This window comes from Apteryx rowi, unplaced genomic scaffold (assembly GCF_003343035.1).
Source record: "Apteryx rowi isolate R43461 unplaced genomic scaffold, aptRow1 scaffold_16, whole genome shotgun sequence".
NCBI lineage: Eukaryota > Metazoa > Chordata > Aves > Apterygiformes > Apterygidae > Apteryx > Apteryx rowi.
Genome location: NW_020447863.1, coordinates 5,298,856 through 5,320,235, shown reverse-complemented (window position 1 = coordinate 5,320,235; position 21,380 = coordinate 5,298,856). Strand labels below are relative to the sequence as shown.

General features: G+C 49.3%; 1 protein-coding gene across 2 annotated transcripts in view; it reads right to left on the bottom strand.

Annotated features, from left to right (window-relative positions):
• Positions 1-21,380, bottom strand: part of RGS3 (regulator of G protein signaling 3) — a 97,517-nt gene that overhangs the window by 48,444 nt on the left and 27,693 nt on the right. For both annotated transcript variants that reach the window (XM_026059765.1, XM_026059766.1), the window contains 7 exons: positions 20,604-20,685; positions 16,989-17,094; positions 15,885-16,227; positions 15,383-15,422; positions 10,607-10,797; positions 8,839-8,922; positions 1,411-1,522 (listed from right to left, as the gene is read on the bottom strand). In XM_026059765.1, coding sequence (XP_025915550.1) covers positions 1,411-1,522; positions 8,839-8,922; positions 10,607-10,797; positions 15,383-15,422; positions 15,885-16,227; positions 16,989-17,094; positions 20,604-20,685 — 958 coding nt within the window. The remainder of the gene's footprint in view (positions 1-1,410; positions 1,523-8,838; positions 8,923-10,606; positions 10,798-15,382; positions 15,423-15,884; positions 16,228-16,988; positions 17,095-20,603; positions 20,686-21,380) is intronic.

The following is a 21,380-nucleotide window of genomic DNA, read 5'->3' as shown; positions in this document are numbered from 1 at the left end:
CGCAGAGCTCCCAGCTCCACRCGAGAGCATCACAGTCTCTCTCTGAGCATGCCACCAACAGGAAGCGACAAAATTAATCTAGTAAATCATTCCTTTTGGAGAATCAGCACAGCTCTGGAATAAGCCCTCTCRGTGGGAAGCACAGGCTGAGGGCCACAGGACTGTCCCCTGCACGGAGACGCCAACTCATACAATCACAGAGTAATTCAGGTTGGAAGGGGACTCTGGAGGTCTCTAGCCCAACCCCCTGCCCAAAGCATGTCTAATCAGATCAGGGTGCCCAGGGCTGTGCCCAGTCAATCTCGAACACCTCCAAGGAGGGAGATCCCATAACTCACTCCAGGAGTCAATCACCCTCATGAAAAAAATGTTTTTGCTTATATCTAAGCAGAATTTCTTATGTTGGACCCCGGTTCAGCAATATCTGATGCCTGTGGTGGAGGAGGAGGTAGGGCCCCAGCCCCTTGCTGATGCAGTYGAGCAAACGTACACAAAAAAGCATGTAGCCCAACAGACCGACTGCACCGAGGAAGGAACAAAGTGGGACTGGGCCGGGGCCAGGAGGTGCCTCCACACTAAGAAATAGGATGTGATGGAGCAATTATTTCGTTCCTCTTTTGTTCCTGAGTAGCAAAGAGCATCTTTCACACCACCTCAGCATTTCAACTTGAAATAACTGATTTCAAGCCATTCCCCCTGCCCTTTAACCACTCCCTGAGCCCTCAGCTGGACATGAAGGTCCATTCAAAGCAAACTGAGCATGGGCAAGCCCACAGCCTCCCCCCAAGGCCTGGATTTGCTCCTTCCTCAGAGACAGGGTGTGTATGGGGGAGGGACACTAGCAAGGAGGAAAACCATGGGTGGTTGAAGAGGGAAGTAGGGTAAGTAAAGGTCAGTAGGGCTTGGCCCAACACTCCTGAAGACAGCATCTGAGCTCTCTCGAGGCACCACGGGGGAAACCTCAAGACTTCACTTCCCTTTTCACCCTCAGCTAGTTCCCACTGTAAGCAACATAGCACYGACAGGCCAGGGCAAGGGGAACAGCCCAGCACATCAAGACCTTTAGAAACGTCAGCCCCAAATCCCTGAGAAAGTCCCCGTTCCATCCATGGGAACGGCACTCTGGAAAGCCCTGGGAGCTGGTGGTATCTGAGCGTCCCTGAGGTCTCCCAGGAGATGGAGCTCCCCGGGACCAGCTGAACGCAAGGATGGGAAGAGTGATGCTRGCCCAGCACCCTGAGGAGGGAGATCTGGCAGCATGAGTCAAACAGCACTGTCGCATACTGGAAGCAAGGGGTTGCCGGGGTGCTGTGCAGGCTACCTGCGCTGCCCCTCGGCTGGCTAGAAACCTGTTTGCAGCTAGCAGCCCAGAAAACATCCCACAAGTCTCCAACTGCTGCAAACACTCACCYTCCTGAAGCTTGACGCTCTGCAGGTAGAGAGGGTTCCTCAGCACGTTGCAGCGCCCTGGCTCGTCCTCCTTCGTGAAGAGCAGCAAGTCAGAGTAGACAAAAAGGGTGACCTGGAGGGCACAACACCAGCAAAGGAGAAGCTATAAGAAAYGCATCTTCTGACAGGGAAGCAGCATCCTCCGAAGCTCCTCTGCCCCAAGGAGATGCAGCAGCCATGAGAGGCAGCCCAGACACTCCTGTCCTCAGGGGGCTGCACTGCCCCAAGCTACRCTGCTCACAGCAAGCTGCAGACGAGGCTCCCACCAGACCGTCATTGCCGCTCGGCAGCTGCCTACCGAGGCTTGTGGAGTCCCGCGACAGGAGGGATAAACCTGCCCGACAGTGTAACGACGTGCACGCACAGACTCCCTGCTCTCTCGTGTCACTTCCCATTTACGTAAGTTATAAATCAGAAGAGCAGGAGGAGTGAACGAGTTGGTGACTAAACCTAACACGGTGGAAGCTGCAGCCTAAAAGCAACTGTGATCTCCCCGCACACACTCGCTAAGGAGCTTCTTACTGTTTTCAGTCTTCACACATGCTGTTTTGCTTATTTGTTTAGCAAATAAGTTTGGCTTTTACAAAAAAAAGAAAAAAAAACAACATATGAGCAGCTGTAGGGAGCAAACTTGATACCTTTAAACCACTTTCATGGGTGGAAAGCAAATACTGAACTGAGTGTCTGCCCAGCTCTGTGCTTGAATAGTGACTCAAGTGTCAAGTGGCTCTTGACTGCAGTCCCTGGTATAATCACTACAGATTTTTGTAATTCTTAAAATAAGAAGAATCAGCTTCTCCACTTTACTGGAGATCCTTGACTGAGAAGCCTACAGGGAGTGGGTGGCTACGCCCGTGGCTGAGTTTCGAGCCTGTCCTGTTCTCAGGCAGAAGTTGGGGGCATACAGCAACCCAAGGCTGAGAAGATGCCAGGAAACCRCTGCAATATGCCAGCGCTCTGGGCCTTCTGCAAAACATCCAACCAAGCGCTGCTCAAAGCACAGGACACAGCGTGGGAGCACACAGCTGCTTTTAACCTTGAGTCCTTCAGATGCTCCCAAACACCTCCCAGAGCAAAGTAGAAGAGGCTGCAGCCACCAAGAGCTGCCACTGTACATTGCTGAGCAACAGTGATGAAGGTTTCATGGCCAACTTGTAGCAACTCATTCTCAAAAGCAGAAAATAACSCAGCATCCCAGGGACTCGGGCAGCTGGCACCGCTGCCACTGTCACCACCAAGCTGCCCTTTGAAAGGTGACTTTGCTCACGACAGGGACTGAGTCATTGTTTATGGGGACGCACTGCCAGTACAGTTTGTCTCCATGCCCAGCGGCTGACGGGCACACGTCAGAAGAAGGACAAGCTGGGTAACAGTTTATCACACAGGGCTGAGTCTCACATCAGGGCAGCAGCAGCTGGCTTTGAAGCCAAAAATCAACCCTTTGCCACAAGATTGCTCCTTACTGGGCAAATTTATTTTTGTGGGATTCTTAATAAGCACAAAGCTACCAGCATAGCTTTAGTAGGCAATTAAACCAGGGAGTGTCTGTTTCTCTCTGTACTATTTGGAAAATCCCTTCCTCTGCGCTCAATATACTGTTGGCCGAGTGCCCACATTCACCCTCTTCCCTACTTTTGACCTTGTTATCAAGACAAGGAATAACAAAACACAAACTGCACTATAAACTTTCTCCCATGCCTGTCTTGTTCCAAGAGGTTTCCCTTCTGGGACACATCTGGTCCCATTCGGGTTCCCTCAGCCTCAGAAAAAGAGATATTCAGGGATTTTAAGAGCAGCAAATCAGTGAAGCAGAGGAGATAAAAGCACGACCAGCAAGCGACAAGAGTGGAAATGGAGGAAAGAAAATGCAGAAAGCGGCTGCACACCTAGTATACGAGGAAATTAAAGGGGAAGGGAAAAAGGAGAGGAGGGTCAGCAGGGAAAATATCACTTCAAAACAAGGCAGATTTAAACAGGGAAYCATGGAAACACAAACACATGAAAAGTATTTGCAGGTAACATTGTGCGTTAAATGGGAAGATGGGAATGACTGAATGTGGGATGAGGAAAGATAAAAGCACGGTCAGCRCAGGTTAGGTAAGAGCATCTCCATTAGGTGCGTGTCACTAAACGGCTTCTGCTTCCAGGAAGGCACCCGGTTGCAGAGCAGCTCCACACAGCAGAAGGGTTTAGAGATGTCCCTCCTCTGAGTTGCAGGAGGAGGAAAATGAGGGTGCCCATTCCACCCCCACAGCGGGAGCCCTCSGGCCATACCAGTGCCGCCAGACTCAGGGCTCCAGCGGGCTCCGCTCACAGATGTGGGAGCAGGATGTGCCCCGGGCACCGTGGCGCACAGGTACCGCGGGGCCAGGGCTGCTCTGCCTGCGCCTGGAGAGCYGAGCACAGGAAACTCGAGTCATGGCAGACCCTAAGGCAGCAGCCAGCAGATATAACAGGAGGGGAGGGCTAGCACGAGTCACTGGAGCTCGGCCGAGGGTTGCCCGCGCCCCATTGGCAAGCTGGAAAAYGTCTCCAACAGCCCTTTGCAAACAGATCTGATGTCTACCAAGAAAAATCACAGGAAAAGGCAAAAACAAAATACAGCACCCGGATTCATCCAGGCAGGACACAGAATCCACCAAAGACCTTCCCAGGAGAGGGCAAGGTATCTTTGTATTTCCCAGAACTAATCTCATACCCCGAAAGGAAAAAGAAAGTAAACGGCAAGATGAGTGGACTCTTCTGAAGACGGAGGTAGCCACATCTCTGCTATTACTATTGCTACAGAGCTCCGCCACAGGAAGGAGGAAGTGATAATCATGCCCCGTAAAGCAGTATACGCTAACAAAGATACTATGAAAAGGTGGCTTGAAATTCAACCTTGCAACCAAAGTACCTTCACATTTGGGCTTAAGAACAGTTAACTTTCCCCCAATCCCCTCCTCTTCCGCACACCTACGCGCATGGACAGCCACCGCCACTTGTGTTACATCAGGGAGGAGTTTGCATGTTGCAACCGCAACAGCGCGGCAGCAGAGCCACCAACACGATGGGTCACTGCAAACCCAGCCCACTCGTCCCAGCGTACAGCAAGAAAAGGCTGAGCCGGTGGCTGTTTCCTGAGCTAGCCCCCTCTCTTTCTTTAGCAATAGTTTCACAGTCAGGCTCAGCAAAGCAGAAAGAATTGAGGAAACAAAGAGAAGCAGACACAGGTCCTTTATGATAAACTGTTCAAATGGCAAAAGAGAACACCCTGATGATTCCCTGCACTGCTGGCCAGACAATGCTGTCCACAGCTGGCTACAGCAAGCCCATAACCCTTGGTGGAGACCCCTTAGACAGGTATCCTCCCTGGCACTGGTCCATGCACATTTTCTATCAATTTACCAGTACRGGATTCCACACCAACGGAAAGGACTTGCTGCAAGCCCAAAGAGGAATTCAAGTTATACCAGTATGAGGGTTGTATCTGCAGAGTTCTTGGGTCCTCATCCACTGGATTGAGCTAAATGGATGAAACTTTCTTATCCTTTCTCTATAATCCAGATTTTCCAGATCTTGAGTTATTCTTTTAACTCTCTTGGGAGCCCATCCAAATTTTCAGTATCCAGTATGAAGCAGACATCACTACTGGACTCACCAGATCGATACTGATCTAGCTCCCCGTAGAGAGGGTGATAACACCCAGACACTTCTATGTGGTGCTCCCCTGATCATATGCTTCAAAGTGTTATTAGCTTTCTCAGCTACAGCTGTTCACCRGCAGTTATTCACTTAGTTCTCACTGAGACTGCAAGAATATGAGCACATGATCAAATGTTATCAAGTTACCACAGCTTAGTATCTCAACACCAAGCAACTGAGCCCTGTTCTAACAGGAGAAGTGGTCTACGCTTTGCAGGTGGGGGGAGGTGCACGTACACCAGGCATGCCCCTTAGGCGATGGGCACTAACTTCCTAGGCCTAGGACATGGTGAAGGCTTCAGCTGTCAACCTGGTACCTCACCCTGACTTACYAGAATCAAATATTTTACTGTCTTGAATGTCTGGGGAGAGCAGGCACTGCAGGCCTCGAGGGGTCTGCAGCACACACCTCCGCTCACACACTGGCAAGAGCAGAGGCTTTGCAACAGGGGGAACGTGTATGGTGTCACTTAATTTAAAAGTGAAGGAGAGAAGGGCATAAAGAGACAGCAGAGAAGAAGGACAAAGTAAGAGAGACTAATGTGGAGGAGAGAGGAGGAAAGTGGAGGCTTCTAGTATTCGCTCTCAAATAGAAGTGTCTAAAAAAGACTGAGAACAGGATCTTGAAACATCTGTACCATGGAGTGGGGTTTTGGTCAACTTTGTGTGTTTGCCAAACCTGGCCACCCCACTGAAACAGGGAGCTGCCAACCCCCCGTCCTGGACCAGGAGTGCTAGGATCTTGTAGCGCAACACTTGCAATGAGAGAGAAAAGCCTGCTGCCCTGCAGAGAAGGCCATATAACCTGGGCATGCTGGTCCCTGTCCTCCAGACTCCTGGCAGAGCTGGGGGCTATCAGAGTTCAACAGAGGATCATCCTGAACTGCAGATCCTGCCGGGATGGCAGAGAAGAGAGCAGAGAAGAGGGTGAGCATTGTTCATGTTGTAAAGGTACCTCTAGGTGCTGGAAAGTTGCCTCCAGGTACATTAGAGACAGACAGAAAAAGGCAAAAACCATGTTCAAGACCTTGTGCATAATGGCCTGTATCATGCTTATTCCTCTGGCACTCTACAGGCTGGAGGGATTTCAGAGGGCCATAAAAGCGGGAATTGCAACAAAGTCTAGACAGGATGTGATTAAGGCCTGAATAAGGATTGCCCCAGAGGTAAGGTCAGGGAAAAGACAGATCCTGGCAAGCCTCCAGAGAGAGACAGGTTCACTCCTTCAGGAGATGGGAGAGTTTGTTCAAAGACATGGATGCAGCACCTGACCTGGAAATTGCCAAGGGGAAAAGACTCTAGTTTTTAAAAAATGAAATAGGATCTCCATTTCCAGGTTGCTTGCACCTGGGATCTCCTCTCTTGAGCAACTCAACCAAAGATGAATAATCACCAGAAAGCAGCCTTGCAAACCACAGGGGCAATGGTCCAACATGAGAGAGGCGGGATGAAAGGAGCAGTGAGAAAATGGAAAGCCACATGGAGCAAGGAAGAAAGGACTCATCAGAAACAAGGAAGAAAGGACTCATCAGAAACAAAGAGCCTCTGTTCGGGAAGCAGAGAAGGCTGGAGTGGCACTGAGCTCAAGTCAGATGAAAGCAGAAGTCACAGTCCTTCAGTACCAGGGAAACTCCACTGTGGCCAGGCCAGTTTAGGTCTTGTTGACTTCAAAAGTTTAGGTTCCCTTATCTCACAACTCTTCAGGACTAAAGCAGATACCCTTGCTCCCCAAGATAAGGGAGTTCTCTGGCTTTCCAAAGAGACATACACCAGTTTTTTGAAGCTCTCAAAGTCCCACCATGATGCTGTAAGTGATTCACCACAGACATGAGAAAGCCATGCCACAGAACATGGATGATGTCCCAGTATCGTTAGATACAACCGTCTGCTCCCAGTAATGCTGGGCTCAGCACCACCCCTGCGTGCACACTGAGGGAAAGGCCCCTATCTTGCCTAGCAGATGCTGTTACATGCTCATTCCCATTCACTGCTTCTATTTTCCATTATGCTCAGCCACGACTTCTTGTCTTGCCCCTCTGCCAGGCTTACACAGATACCACAGCATCAAGCCACCATCCTTCTCAAATCCTGTCTCATGTTGCTGGCCAGAGTACACCATTTTTCCCTTTCCAGGTGATAATTCCAATTGGGAAATTCTCTTCCAGCCTCATGCTCATCCTTGAGGCATCATAAGCAAAAAGAGATTCCTTTCCCTGCCATGTCTTTGTTCTAATCCTGTCTACAGCTATGTCTCCAAAATGGCTTATATGGCCCATTTGGTGACAGAGCAGCACACCTCTTCCAAACATGCTTATACTGAGACTCTCCTTCATCTAAATATGAATACACCCTGTACACACACATGTTCCACCCAGCATTAAAATTGCATTAGAGTTACTCACAGTTATTTCACATTTGGCTGCTTCCACACACCTCTGAGTCTGACCTGAAGGCAAGTAACTCTAAATACCTCAGCAAAAGCATCCTGACTTCAGCTTGGCCAACATATTTTCAAGCTGTCACAGCACAGCTGCACTACACAGCTATGTGTTTATTTGATTTTTCATTCATGGAGGTGCCTAGAAGACCCTGAGCAGTAAAGAACAGCAGGACAGACAGGGGAAGAGTTTTATTCACAGATCAGGGACAAGTTTCCAAATGGATGACGCAATTTTTCATGTACTTTTGTGGGGAAAAATAGCAAATGAAATCACAAAGAGGGATGAAGTACACGCTGAAAATCAGAGAGAGAGACGAGTCATTTAACATAACAGAGTCTTGGACTGTTTCGTACCACTGGCGAGCAATATGATGTGTTTCTGGGATTCTGCTGTCAGCCACCCCGTGTTTCACAGAAACTAAGTTTAGTCAAGTTAAAATTCCTCTATGGCTTTATGAAAATGACACATTATTCTGTTCAGTCCAACTAAACTCAAAAGGAAATTATTCTGCACAGTAGTGAGATTCACTGAAAATGCCCCAAAAGAAACTGCAGTTTCCTGCCACACTGGCGAGAAATGTATGCGTGGGCTTTCCTGGATTCCCAGGGTGCTGTTCATAGAGTCACTTCCTCCGCCCCAAACTCCAACGTTTTGCGGACTTTACAGTTGGATCCAAATGAAGCCAACAGAAAATGCAGTCAACGTTTCCAAACTCCTCCTGTTTGGATGTTGAGAATTGTGACATACACAGGTTCAGCCTGTAGCCAAAGCTCAGCTGTTTCCCCATACTTTTAATAGCCCCCCCCCGATATCACTGCAGCAAAATGTTAAAGTAACAAAAAGGAGAGGTTTTTGGACCGGAAACACAATCTCTTTCAGGAACTAAACTTCTAAAAAGCCCTGTAGCAAGTTCTGTGTCCAGGTCTCTGAACTTGCACAAAATATCCTTCCCTGCCTCCTCATCCCAGCACTGAGCTGGGAGGTCTGCAGGAAGTCTTAGCTGCTCGGCTGTGGCTGGCACGCATTTGCCATGCACAGCCCCTTCTTTGTGAGCATAAAGGAGATGAGAAAAAGAGTTGGTTTCTAGCAGAGAAGAGTTTTGGTCTTTAGTTTATTCCATGATACACCAGCTACAAATTTTTCTGAATATCACATTAACGAAGGTACTGCAAAGTAAAACATTCCACTTCTCAGCATAGTATTTGAGACTGCAGTAAAGTGTGTTTAGAAAATATCAGGTCAGACAGCGTGGAAAGAGCCTTACCTGTATAGTCTTGCTTCTGCTCTCATGAAGGAGCAGCTCCTCTGACAGAAGCAGAGTYCGGGCTGGGTTGCAAAGATCTAGGGGCTAAATTTGAAAGAAGAAAAAAGGAAACAAAGAGTCAAACCTTCCACTGGAAGTGTGGTTTGCCAGAAAAACTTTCCGCCCACCCAACCCACTTTGTCTTCACTAAGTTGTAAATCACTCGGAGAGAAGCAGTTAAAAGCCACCCCACACTGCACTCAAAAGGACAGAAAGTTTGCAGTCCAGCTTTGTGATAAAAACAAAACCTTACACTTAACACCTACGACACCTACGTCAGACTCATCTATAAAAAGACAATCAGCTGCTTGCATTTCTTTGTAGTTAACTGTTCTGYAAACTGTGGGCTTGGCTATGGCTGTTCTTTAGCAGGAAACACAACCACAGCAGCGGCACGTTAAGATTTCACCTACCTTCAGAGAAGAATAACTGAGCTACATGACTTTATGAGTTACTCTCCCAGCAGGTTGAAGGGATTTTAAGGCTGCCCTTTCTCATGCCACACCGCACCCTCAGCACCTTCAGCTCATCTCAATTTAGCATGGAAGAAGGACTGGACAGATATCAGCTGCCCTGACTGCTGAACAAGCCTTGCGAAACCAGCACTCGGATGATCCTCCTGAGCAGCATGCCCAATGGGCAAGGGTGAAGGTACCTTGCACAGGAGTCCTTACAGTATGAAACAGTGCAAAGGAGAAAAGCCAGTTCCTGAAGTGGCAGAAACCCCTCAGACTCAATCTGAGGCACAAGCTTTAGAAAGAGTCAGAAGGGCCAGTTGTGTTCCTGCTAAAACACAAACTGTGCAGGCAGCCATGGTTGGTGAATGCACTGATGTTAACATGAGCGGCCACCTCCACGCCATCAGGGAAGAAGGAGGTGAGCACAAGCCTGTCTCCCGAAACAGGCCTAGGCTCACATTCACCCCCAAGGAGTTCACTGGCCAAGGCCCAAGTGAAAGACAACATGGATCACAGGTTTGGGCTCAAAGGAAGTCTGCAGTCTGAGCTGACATAACAGTGTCGTTGCTGCTAACAGGAGGTGGATGGTTTCCCACAGCCTCAGAGGCTTTTACATTGATTAATGTATTCATCATTAATGTACTTAAACATACAGGATCACATTAGACTTTCTGGTGTTCTGGCCATATGAAGAACAAAATGGGACACACAGAGGCAGTTAGGACTATCTACTACACCAAATTCAGGGCTGAATTTTTAGACAATCACATATGAAACTAGGGAGTGGGAATATCCTGCCAAGCTACTACTGCTCTGGATCCCAGTCAGTGATTTTAGCGCTGGCCAGCAGCAAGTCTATAAAACCCATGTTCACACACTATGATTAATGGCATCCAGAACCCACAGGAAGAAACTACATTAATCTTCAACTATGCAAAGCTGATTGCTGAAGCCCAACAGCTGGGACACCTTCTCCTGGTCCAAGCAGCCAAGGGCCAGATTTGGAAAGCTAAAAAGGAAAAAGTCCAACAGAACTTCGCTAGGGCAGGACACAATTTTCTTAGAGAAAGTACCCGTGCACTGAGTACAGCCAGTCCCAGAGGAAAGAGTTGAGAATGATGGGCAATCCATGCATTCATAGTATATCCTGGTGGGGAATACATACACTTTGCATGACAGCATGGACCCTACCTATGGCAGCAAGCTCCGGTGCAAGCTGCTGTACTGGGCACCATTTGTCTCCTTAACACCTCAATTCCAGATGCGCTCACCTGCACGAAGACGGGGAACACCAGCACTTTGGGAGCCAGCGTCACATATGTGCCATAGCTGGAGTGTGGGATGTGTGGCCGCACGATGGTACAGTTCTGGTAGTTCCCGTAGCTCTTCATTGTCTGCACAGTCTTCATCAGCCTGGATTTTCTCCCAGACCCCGTGTGTGATTTCCCTTTACATGTGTTTCCTGGACCAACAAAGGAAGCAGAAAGAAACACAGAGTCAGAGCAGAGCTCCTGCAGAGCTGCTGCACACTGCCAGCTCCGCTCCTGCTAGGGCAGGCTGGAGGAAGGCACACAAAGCCTAAGGGGAACAACTGGAACTGAGAGCTGTGGGGATATTCGTCACTCCACTATCAAAGTTTCCAGGAATTAATGAAGTAACAGCACTGACTTCATTTTGCCTAATACAAAATGAGATGTCCCATGAGCTTTCTGCACAATCAAGCACATGTTCCTCTATTTTGGGCCTGTGTTGCCTTCTGTACAATATACGAATACAGTACTTTGGAGAAAGAGATGTGGTACTATTATATGCACATCCCTACACAAGGCCCAGGAAAAAGAACTGAAAGTAAGAAATACAGAACATGATCTTAAATGACCATTCTTGAATCACATCTTGCACCAAGGTGCTTTCCACCGTCAGGGAAATACCTGCCTTTGCTACTGAACTATGAACCTTCCCCTGCCAGCGGGGAGAAAAACACCGATCAAAGAGCAGGGAGTGGGGGAAATACTGAAAGAAGTCTTCTCTGCTCTGGAATGGACTTTCCCATTCTGGGTATGGGAGTCAACAAAGTGCAAGAATTTCACATCATGAGGAAGAAATTTTGCTTTTTAATTATAGCTTTTAGAAGATACTGAGATTGGAGATGTCAGAGAAAGGGGCAGAGGTAATAAATAAAGTCATAAGCATGGCATCAATCCATGCTTTCCCAGATTGCTCCCAGGGATGTGATGGTTACGCAGATGTGGGGGTGTATTTATAAAGGATGACCTCATTTTGCCTAAAGCTGTCACAACATGACCGCTGATTTTCAGCATTACAATTCACCGCTGGAGAAAGTCTGAGAAGCCTGACTGGTTTTTTGCTTTGCCCCACTTTCCAGCTGAAAGCCGTTATCCTTACTCAAAAGTGGGATTACACAGCAGCCTTCCTTTGCAGCCTCCTGTCTCAGCTGGTCGAGCAAAGCTATGACATTTCCCAGCAAGCCAACTCCAGCATCTGTGGCTGCTCCAAGCTTGCYGGTCTACATTGTTCCCAGACCAGGTGACATCAGGTGGTGGGTCAAACTGGACCCAGAATCTCTGACTTGCTTTTAATCACAGGATTATCAATKGTTATTGATAATTACCAACAATGCTGCCTACACCCCACAGGAGATGAATGCAGGGACTAATGCAACCAAATAGTTTGGTGGGCGATATGATGGAGGCAGCAAACACYGGTGCTAAGGATGGCTTTACACACAGCCTGCTCCCCAGGGCCATCCCAGRAAAGGGGAGCCAGGCTGAGACCAACACATGGGAGCAGAGCCAGAAAGGAGCTGCCAGGACGCTGCCCGCTGTGCTGCTCTGCTCTCAGATGTCCTAGTCCAGCAAGGTTGTCAAGCGGGGAGCAGCTGTGAAATATTTCCTATTATTAACATAAGATCCATTAGGCCCAAGGGCCTTGGCGTTCTCTAGTGACCCAGGAGTGACCCTGTGTACAATTCTGGCTGTCCCTGATTGTCACAGCTGAATTCAAACAAGAACAAGCTCAGAGAAGGGTTGGTAGGCTGGCATAGGGGCTATGAGATCAGAAGATCACGGTTCATGCAGTCTTGCACAGCAAAGGCTGGGGAGGAATAYGCTCACTGCATATGAATACCCGAGAGACGACTTCAGGGGAAGAAGAGGAGCTACTGAAGCTAATGTACCCCTAGGAAAACTCGCAGCGATATGGGAGCACTAGAAGACRTGAGACAGATAAAAGGGCCCTAGGCCCGTGGCACAGATTTCCATCACACACACATTCCCATCGCAGCAGCAGCAGGACCTGCCACACTGAAGGCAGAAGATGGGACAGGTTTAGGGTCTCCAGGAGCCCTTCACCCCAGACCATGTGCTGCTGGGCACTAGCAACCGGCACTCACTCCTGAAACCTGTGAACAACACAACTCCAAAGGGAACTGAATGTTTCTCTAAGCAAAAATTTACACCTTTTTCAGAAAAGTCCCAATGAAAAAAATCAATCTTATCATCTCCCTCCCTCYCAAAGCTGATGAATCAAACCAGCTCAGCTCCAGCAGGCAGACCTCTCCAAGGCTCACCACTTGGATTTGAACACTTCCAAGTGAGAACCTGGATAGTGGCCCAGCACCCTCACCAGCAGGAGGGTCTCAGGAAGACTCTCCTGCAGCATCCCTGCTAAAGGGATGTCCCAGCGGAGACCGCCAAGCATCCCTCCCTCCCAGCCACCCAGCTCCAGGCCTCTCTGCTCCCACCACAGCGGTTCCCAGCACGGTGACTTCTGCCTTTGCACCACAACGGATATCCATAACCTTCCTGAGCAGGAATGGGCCAAAACACTTCTGAACATGGCTCAGAGCAGATAGGGTCTGGTCCAAAGCAAATACATGAACCTACCCAACATTACATACTCCATTAAGTATTAGGAAGTAGCATGTTTACTTTCAGATAAACGCCAGCAGAGCCAGACCGTGCTGTGTTGGCAATCCGGACCCGCTGTTTACTGTTTGCTTTTACAGCCTGGCCCGGTGGGGGGGATGGCCCTCGTGACCTAACAGGTTGTTTCCACCTCTAAGTGCAATAATCATGACATTTTCTCTTTTCCTTTTCTCATGGTTGCACCGCCAGATAAAATCGAAGCACAAGAAACAGCTCAACCCAGGACAGATACAATCTGTCTGGGAGGCTCAGGAATTACTTTTTCTCTTATCCCTAAATCACCTCATTTCATTTGAAGAATTCATCACCTGCACAAGCCCTGTTTTCTGTGCTCTGGTGCAGAAATGCAACCAGCCTGCCYGAACCTTCAGTTCCTGCCACAGTGTGACTGGTGGCTAGCTCCGTACTGCTTCATTTAATCACTGTTCACGTTAACCAGCATCATCTTCTCTCTGAAGACTTAATGTTAAATAAACTGAAAATAATCATTACAAAATTGCTATGGGAAGAAGCCTGAATCTTTCAAATTCCACCCTGCTGTAAAAAGAAGTCCCCGTGGCTCAGTCCATCTTTTCACAGGATCTGCAAACAGCAGGAAAGAGTTGCAATTATCCACGGTACAAAACATCCCCTGCGTTTCAGCTAAGGAAAATTCTTTTGGCTGCAGAGCTTGAGTGCTGGGAGACTCGAAGCCACTGGGGCCTCGGACCCACGCTGCTCGCTCCGCTGGCATCCCCACCACAGCTTTGCCAGCCCCACACTTTGCCTCCTATGAGCACCGCCCCACCGTGACAGACAGCGCACAATAGTCTAGCTGGAAGCCTTGGTCTGATAGCCATGCCCGCACCAGGAGAGACTGCTCCTTGGAGATCATGCCTGGGAGCTCAGCTCCGCTACAGACACACAGCTCAACCTATGATCATCTGAACAGGCCAGAGTGAAAGTCTCCTGCTGCTTCCCAGAGCTTCAAATGACCAGACAAGAGGTGTTTCTGCATCAAGCTGAGTGTGCCAGAGACTGCAATTTCTTTAACAAGTTCAAAAGCACCCAGCGATCACCCTGAGGAGCACCTCATTGTTCTTGGGGTTTTCCTGTCCCTGGTTTCCCACTCATCTGATGTTACCTGGTGATACCCAGCTTAGGGAGAACTCATCTTAGCCTCTGCTCCTGTCTTCCAGCCCAGGATTCATGCAGTCCCCAGGACTGCTGCACACCTCACCCCGCTCTTCCTGCGAGCCCATCCACACCCCGTTCTCAGGGAAGACCCAGCAGATCTGCTGCAGAAAGCAAGTACATGCTTCAAAGGGATTTCAAGGAGACCTGGCCCAGGGACTGCCAGAGATGTTCCAGCAGCTCAAGAAAATGAGGATTCCTCAGACCTGGCACCACAATCTGCACTACACTGTTTGTACAAATCTGATTCATGGCCATCCTCACTCCTTCAGTAACAAAATGCACCTCAAAGCAAGGGACCAGAATATCAGCACTCCCAGCACCACAAAACGTGGTATGAAGGGACACATGTCACAGCCAGACCCATGTACACATCCAGGGAACTGCCTCAGCAACCAGACTTAGAGTTGCTGGTCCTCAATCTCAGAGCACTTTGCAAGAGAGGACAAGCATTATATACCTTTAACGAAAGGTGAAACAAGGTCCCTGCACAAAGACATGTGTCAGGATCCAACCAGGACTCAAAGAACACTTCTCCTCATTCAGCACCACCAGTGCTATTCAGGAAGTGATTCTCTTGCACAGAACAGAGCAATCCAATGACTCCACTCTTCCTCTCACAAATTTCACTAAAGTTTTTGTCATGCCCCGACAGAAAGCCTACGCCACTAGCATCCCTTCTTCAGCCACTCCACGAGCTCCAACGGAGACCCTTAGCAGCTCCGATCTCTTATGTGCTTGGTTGTAGGGTTCTTGCTTTTATGTTTGACCCAAAGAGTGGGAAGATATTATTGCCAAGAGCCCCAGCTCTGCCACTGCTGCATTGCAGAGTAAGATCACAGAGCAAGGTTTCCTTAGCACTAGAAAACCCAGCTCCCAGCTCTGCTGGGTGGTCAGAGAAGCTTTTTCAGCACMTCAGCAACTTACCCACAGTAGCGTTGTTCTCTTGATAGACAGGCCTCAGCAGCTGTAAGACACAACCCGCAAAGGACACGGTCACCTTAAGTAGGCTCTGGATAGACTTTAAAACAACAAACAGCAAATTTCAGCATGTCAGATCCAGCAAACCCCAAGCGCTTCAGAGAGAGGTGAAAACCATTTTGCTCTATTACCAGCAGAAAATGAAAGCAACGGCTTGCACTGTGGCCTGTGCAGTGGAAACACTTCCCATACCCTTACCTCTTGAGCGATCCCTGGGAAGAGGCAGCAGATCATTCTTAGCTCTACAGTCCCAGTGATAACTGCTTTAGGAATAGAGTAAAAGGTCCCCCTGGGGACACAGCTCTGGCTTGGAAACATGGCATGTGCTCTATACARCGTACAGAGATGATGCCTGGTAAGACCAAAGCACAGGCCCGGAGAGGACCCAGCAAGCACAACCAAGAATTAGGTGCAGTAACTTGAGTGTGGTGCTCAAAAGCAGCCATACCTGGCTCCCTGGGTTCAAAGGCGCTAAGATGATGTAGTTCTTGTCCCCAGTAGAGGGTACCCGTGACAGGGGTGGCATAGTGTTCTGGCTCCGCTTCCCAATCTCCGTGTACCTCTCCCAGCCGTTCAGCACSAGCCCATCACTCCCGTCATACAGTATGTGGCAGCTCTGGCGCTGCTCGGGCCGTGGAGGCATGGTGTTGTTTTTCTCCCGCTTATTGGGTGGTGACTGGAGGTCATAGGCAGACTTGCAGGATGATCTCCGGATCATGCCTTCATGACCTGACGACTTGACCTGTGGGACGAGCCTCCAGACCAGTAGTATGATCTCAGTGGGACAGTTCCTGGAAGAGATGTCAAGGGGCAGGTCAGAGACAGRGCAGCAGGGAGTGAAGCACCCTGAGGCGCTCAGACAGCCATATGCCCTGCAGGTCCTGCCTCCCTCCCTAATGCCACCCTCCTGCCCTTCCCTCCCCAGGCCCTGAATCCACTCAGACATCCCTTCCTCTCCCCCTCTGAAGAGTCCTTTCCCAATCTCTTGCCTCCTCAAAGCCTTCCCCTTTCTATCGCCACTCAAAGCTCTTGCTACCCTAACCAGAGCTCCTTCAAACTGTCTCTCCCAGAGCCCTGTGCTGAGGGACTCCTCCACACCACTTTATAGAGCTGTCCTCCCCAAAATTCCCTTTCCCACAGCTAGGAGAAGACACACACTCCTTGTTGAACACCTCTGAGACTCAAACTTTGTTTCACCGGCAGTCTCCCTGCAACCGCCCTGGACATTTCCCCTTGCCCTGAGCTCCCTAAGACTCCTCTTGTACCCCTTGAAAGCTCAGCTGCCTGCCCCACACTTCAGTTACCTCCACACAGTGCCACAACCCTTCCAAGACCACCCAACCCATTCCCAGGTTATCTGAGGAGACTTCTCTGTCGTAGCCCCTCAGTCACCCCTTCCAGGCCCCATCTCCTGTGTGGCTGGATCCCTTTTCCTCCTGCCCTACCCAAGAAGGGCCATGTGGACCTGCCAGTGATTCGGGCCGCCCTTGCACTGCCTTTGGGGGGATTCCACCTAAGCCCAGCCCAAGGCYGGCTTTGGGTGAATACCCACCGGATTTCATGTGCCAGCTCCACACACTTCCAGTGTTCCACAGGTTGCTCGTTCAGCTGCAGCACCGTGTCCAGCTGCTGCAGACCGGCCTTCTCTGCCGGGCCACCTAATGGAGAGAAGAGTTGAATGCYAGTTACCTGCCGGACAGAGAGCTGAAAGCACCACAGGAGAAACCCACAGGTAAGGGGACACCCAAATAGCACAACCTCACTTCTAACCCTAATCTACTGCCCTCACCACCCACACCTTGTCCTCCCCAAGTCCTCTTGCTTCCTTACTTTGAGCCCCATATAGACCAGTGCTCTCTTTCCCTGTGGTCCACTCTTCTCTCCCTGCTGGATACCATACTGACCCAAGCTCCTCCTCCTCCACTACCCACAGGACCTCCTGACCACCCAGGCCTCTGCATCTACCACCCACCAAACCCCACACCTAGCTCTTCTCACTAGCTCAGCTTTTCTGAGATCTCCATTTTTGGCATACAGGACCCACTGCCCTTCAAACCTTGATGTCAGAGTCAGCACAGGGTTGAGCACACATCATGCTCCATGTTCATTACGGGAATCAAATGCCACACCCCAGGTGAAGGTCTGCATCACCATCTCTTTCAGGAGCCTGCCAGCCCTCCAAAATAGRCAGCTCACTCAAAGCACATTATAGCTACCAAACAAACCAGAGCCACCTCCATACAGCTCTTCCATGTTTGAAGGCAATTTCTCCATTTATATTCTGGGCGAATCAGCATCATAACCCTCCCTGCCAGGCACTTCCAGGTTTCTGCTGTGCTGCAGTCCTTGGGCAAAGTGCTGCCATATTCACACTGAGTGATCAGCCCAGGGGCTGTAAAAGAAAGCGGCTGACACAGTCTATGCTATCTGTGGGGCATCCTCACATATTGCCCATGCACTACCTTCCCTTTCCAATTTGCCCGGGAGGATTCTGAAACGGTTGCTCTTTCAGACATGCACTGATCTCTTTTGGATATAAAGCAGCTTCCCTAAAAATGAAGCAGAGCCAGTTGATCCTGGAACTTCACTCTCCAATATGCACACATACATACACTGCCTGGAAAAATCATGCACTTTATCTCAGAGCTATTGCAAACTCCTCCAACACAAGGTAAGCTCAGAGATGCCTTTGTGCTCCTGTGCTTGGAGACAACTGGGAGTCTCCCTGTACTGCTGCTGGGATTGGAGATACATTCACCATCTCTCTACTGGGACAACGGGAGCCTGTAGGTAATGAATTTGGCAGGAGAGAAGCAAATAGCCTTCTCTTCAGGTCTGCCAGTGGGATGACATGGGTAAGTGAATTAGCAGCTTCTTCTGTCAAACTTCGCTCTAAGTTGTGGGAAAGCCAAGACGCGTGATGACCATAAGTAAATGAGTCTGCCTGCGCAGAAAGCTCAGCAGACAGCAGCATCTCACAGACCTCCCTGTGCACACCCCTTGCCATGTGGTGCAACTTTCTGGAGGAGATGTGACTTCCCTTCCAGACGTGGGAAGCTACAGTCTGTCCTCATGCCCTGAGCTGATCCAGGTCTGAAGCCAATTCACGCTCTCAGCACTCCTGCAGATCATCCACACAGGACCCAGCTGGCACCGTCTGCCAAGCCCAGAGGGCTTGGGTTTTGCCTCTACACAACTAGGCAGCTACAAGGCAGCAATCTATTGATGTCAGCTAATCAAATCTTTCATTACTTTCTTTTTCCACTTTTAGAGAAAAACTTGAAAGAGTAACATAAATGTGAAAGCATGAAGGGAAATTGAAAGACCTCAAAATGCTTTTTTTAGCCACCTTTTTATCAGGAGCTGACTCACTGGTCTTAAATGCTTGGGTTTACCAGAGCTGTGTTAGACCAGAGGTGCACAAGATTTTATCATATGGAGGCTGCACACTCCAGCCGGACCCTCACTGCGTGAGTGACATGCAGACATCCCCATTCCTCATCATGAGACCTGATCACCTAGCTGCATCTGAGGGCATCACAGAGGTTTTCTGGACAGCTGGGGATGAGCCAGCTGAAGTGTCCTGAGAGACCAAACACTCCCCACTCCTCCCCCCCAGGGCCAGCACTTGTCATGCAAACCTGTAAGCTATTTCTCACATAGAAAATAACAGAAATACTGTTGTGTTTTAGTGATAATGGACTAGGTATAACTCAGAGAGAGTCAAAAAATTGCACCCCAAATGTTATTTTGGATGGAAAAAAAGATCTTACATCTAAAAGGAAACTTCCTGGGGAAATGTTCATTTTTTTGCAAAAACATCTCATGGGTTGTTTCATTTTGTTTTTACAAAACGAATGCCAAAAGTGCTCAGGAACCACAAACAGGATTTAGAAAAAAAAAAATTACTCATTTGGCAGGTTAAAATGCCAACATGTTAAGCAGTCAAGGCAGCATGTTTGGAAAACTTTGGAAGCTTATGTTAATTTCTTTCGGTTAAAAAAATTGAAGTGATAGAAAACTGCTTCTGAAGTTTTATGCTGTTGAAATTTGAGGAGGGGGGAATACTTTGCAAGCAGTTCTATTAATCACATCGCTCTAACGTTGAAACACTGGTGAACGCTACCATGCACACATGCATCTAAAGTTGCAAAATAAACATACTGTTTTGTATTTGTAATTCCAGTATATGAGAAACTATAGGTGTGCATCTTATTAAACAACTGCATGATGATACGGAAACACAAATCTGCACAAGGCATAGAGCTACACTTGTTTTTCAGTTTTAAGTATTCTTAGCTCTTGAATATATCACTGATGCATTTCACAGGGCTTGGGCCCAGTGCTCCTCTAGGGTCGTTTGCTGCACAAAATATGCATTATATGGTAGCATTCAGAATTAGAAGAATACAGGAATGCATCATTTTTCTGTCAAAACTCCAAAAAGCRAACAGATGGGTCTCTGCTTCTGGTCTGTGGCCAGCAGTTACAGAGACACAGCTCCTTGCGGAGCGTACACCGCCAACAGTTCAAAGGGGGAAGCCTGCCCTTCCTGGTGTGCGGCCGGGAGAGCCAGGGGACAACAGAGATGCTGACCCCATCCTGGAGGTCCACACCAAGAAGGAGCTACCCAGGCCCTGGCAACCAAGGGCTCCGGTGACCCTGCCCTCTCTGCACTCCTGTCTGATTCCCCCCATGCAGACACTTTCTATAGGTCTCCTGACCAGTCGGACACTTCTCAGACTGGAGAGGGAAGGGAAGAAAATCTCTGCAATTTACTGCCCACGCTGTGAGGGTGACAGAGCACTGGAACAGGTTGCCCAGAGAGGTTGTGGAGTCTCCTTCTCTGGAGATATTCAAAACCTGCCTGGACGCGATCCTGTGCAACGTGCTCTAGGTGACCCCGCTTGAGCAGGGGGGGTTGGACTAGATGATCTCCAGAGGTCCCTTCCAACCTCAACCATTCTGTGATTCTGTAAACCAGAGCTACCCAGTGGCCTCTGTCCTCACTAGGAACAACAGAGAACTCATTCAGAGAAATTATTTGGAGGTAAGCAGACTCCTGCAAGGCAGGGGAGCTTCTGAAACACAATCTAACCCGGGAAGCAAAAAGGAGCAGCAAAGTCTCATTTGAATCAAGAGGGATAAAAATGATCTCATCTCTTACCAGAGTCCACCGCCTGCACACGGACCGGGGAGTCGCAGCAGATTGTGAAGCCAAACCCATCGCTTCCTCGAGGGATCGTAATCTGAAAGCAGACACCGGAGTCAGCCCGTTAAATGGGAAAGCAGACGCTGCGGCAGATCAGCGAGCATCCCCCGCTTCACCCCGGCTGCCCCGCGGCCTGCAGAAATGCCGTAACACGGCTTTTCTAGAAGCGGCTGCGGAGCTCAAAGGAGCTGTGACGACRAACGCCGTCACTTTGCGAACCCCAAGGACAGCGGGGCCCTCCTGGGCTGCAGCCAAAGGGGATGGAAATGGCACTAAGTCATGCAAAATCRAGCCCAAGGACCAACAGACAGGAACGCCATGCAGCGAGTGTTTTTTGAGCATGTACGAGTCCCCGCTCTCAACTCTTGCGTGTGAGAGGAAAGGTCTGCTAAGCCGCTGGAAGAGGAACCTGGCAGTCTGGCTCTGACAGCGACTTCTAGCGCAGCTTCTCCAAGCAGGTCACTCAAACATTTAGTTTCCACTTGTGTAATACACAACCAGCATTCCCCTRCCCCAGAGGGAAGCTGTGAGGATCAGCACCCTCCTGTCCGCAAGGCGCCTGACCACAGCAGGCTCTGCGGGTGTCACTGCGTTCCCTGGGGCGAGCGCGCTTTCTCGCGCCGAGTTTGGCTGGGACGGATATCGTCTCATTTAGGCTCATCTCTCTTCCTGATTCTCAAAGCACTGAGMTTATTAATAAAACGATATTTATTTTTTGATGTTGGCTTCCAG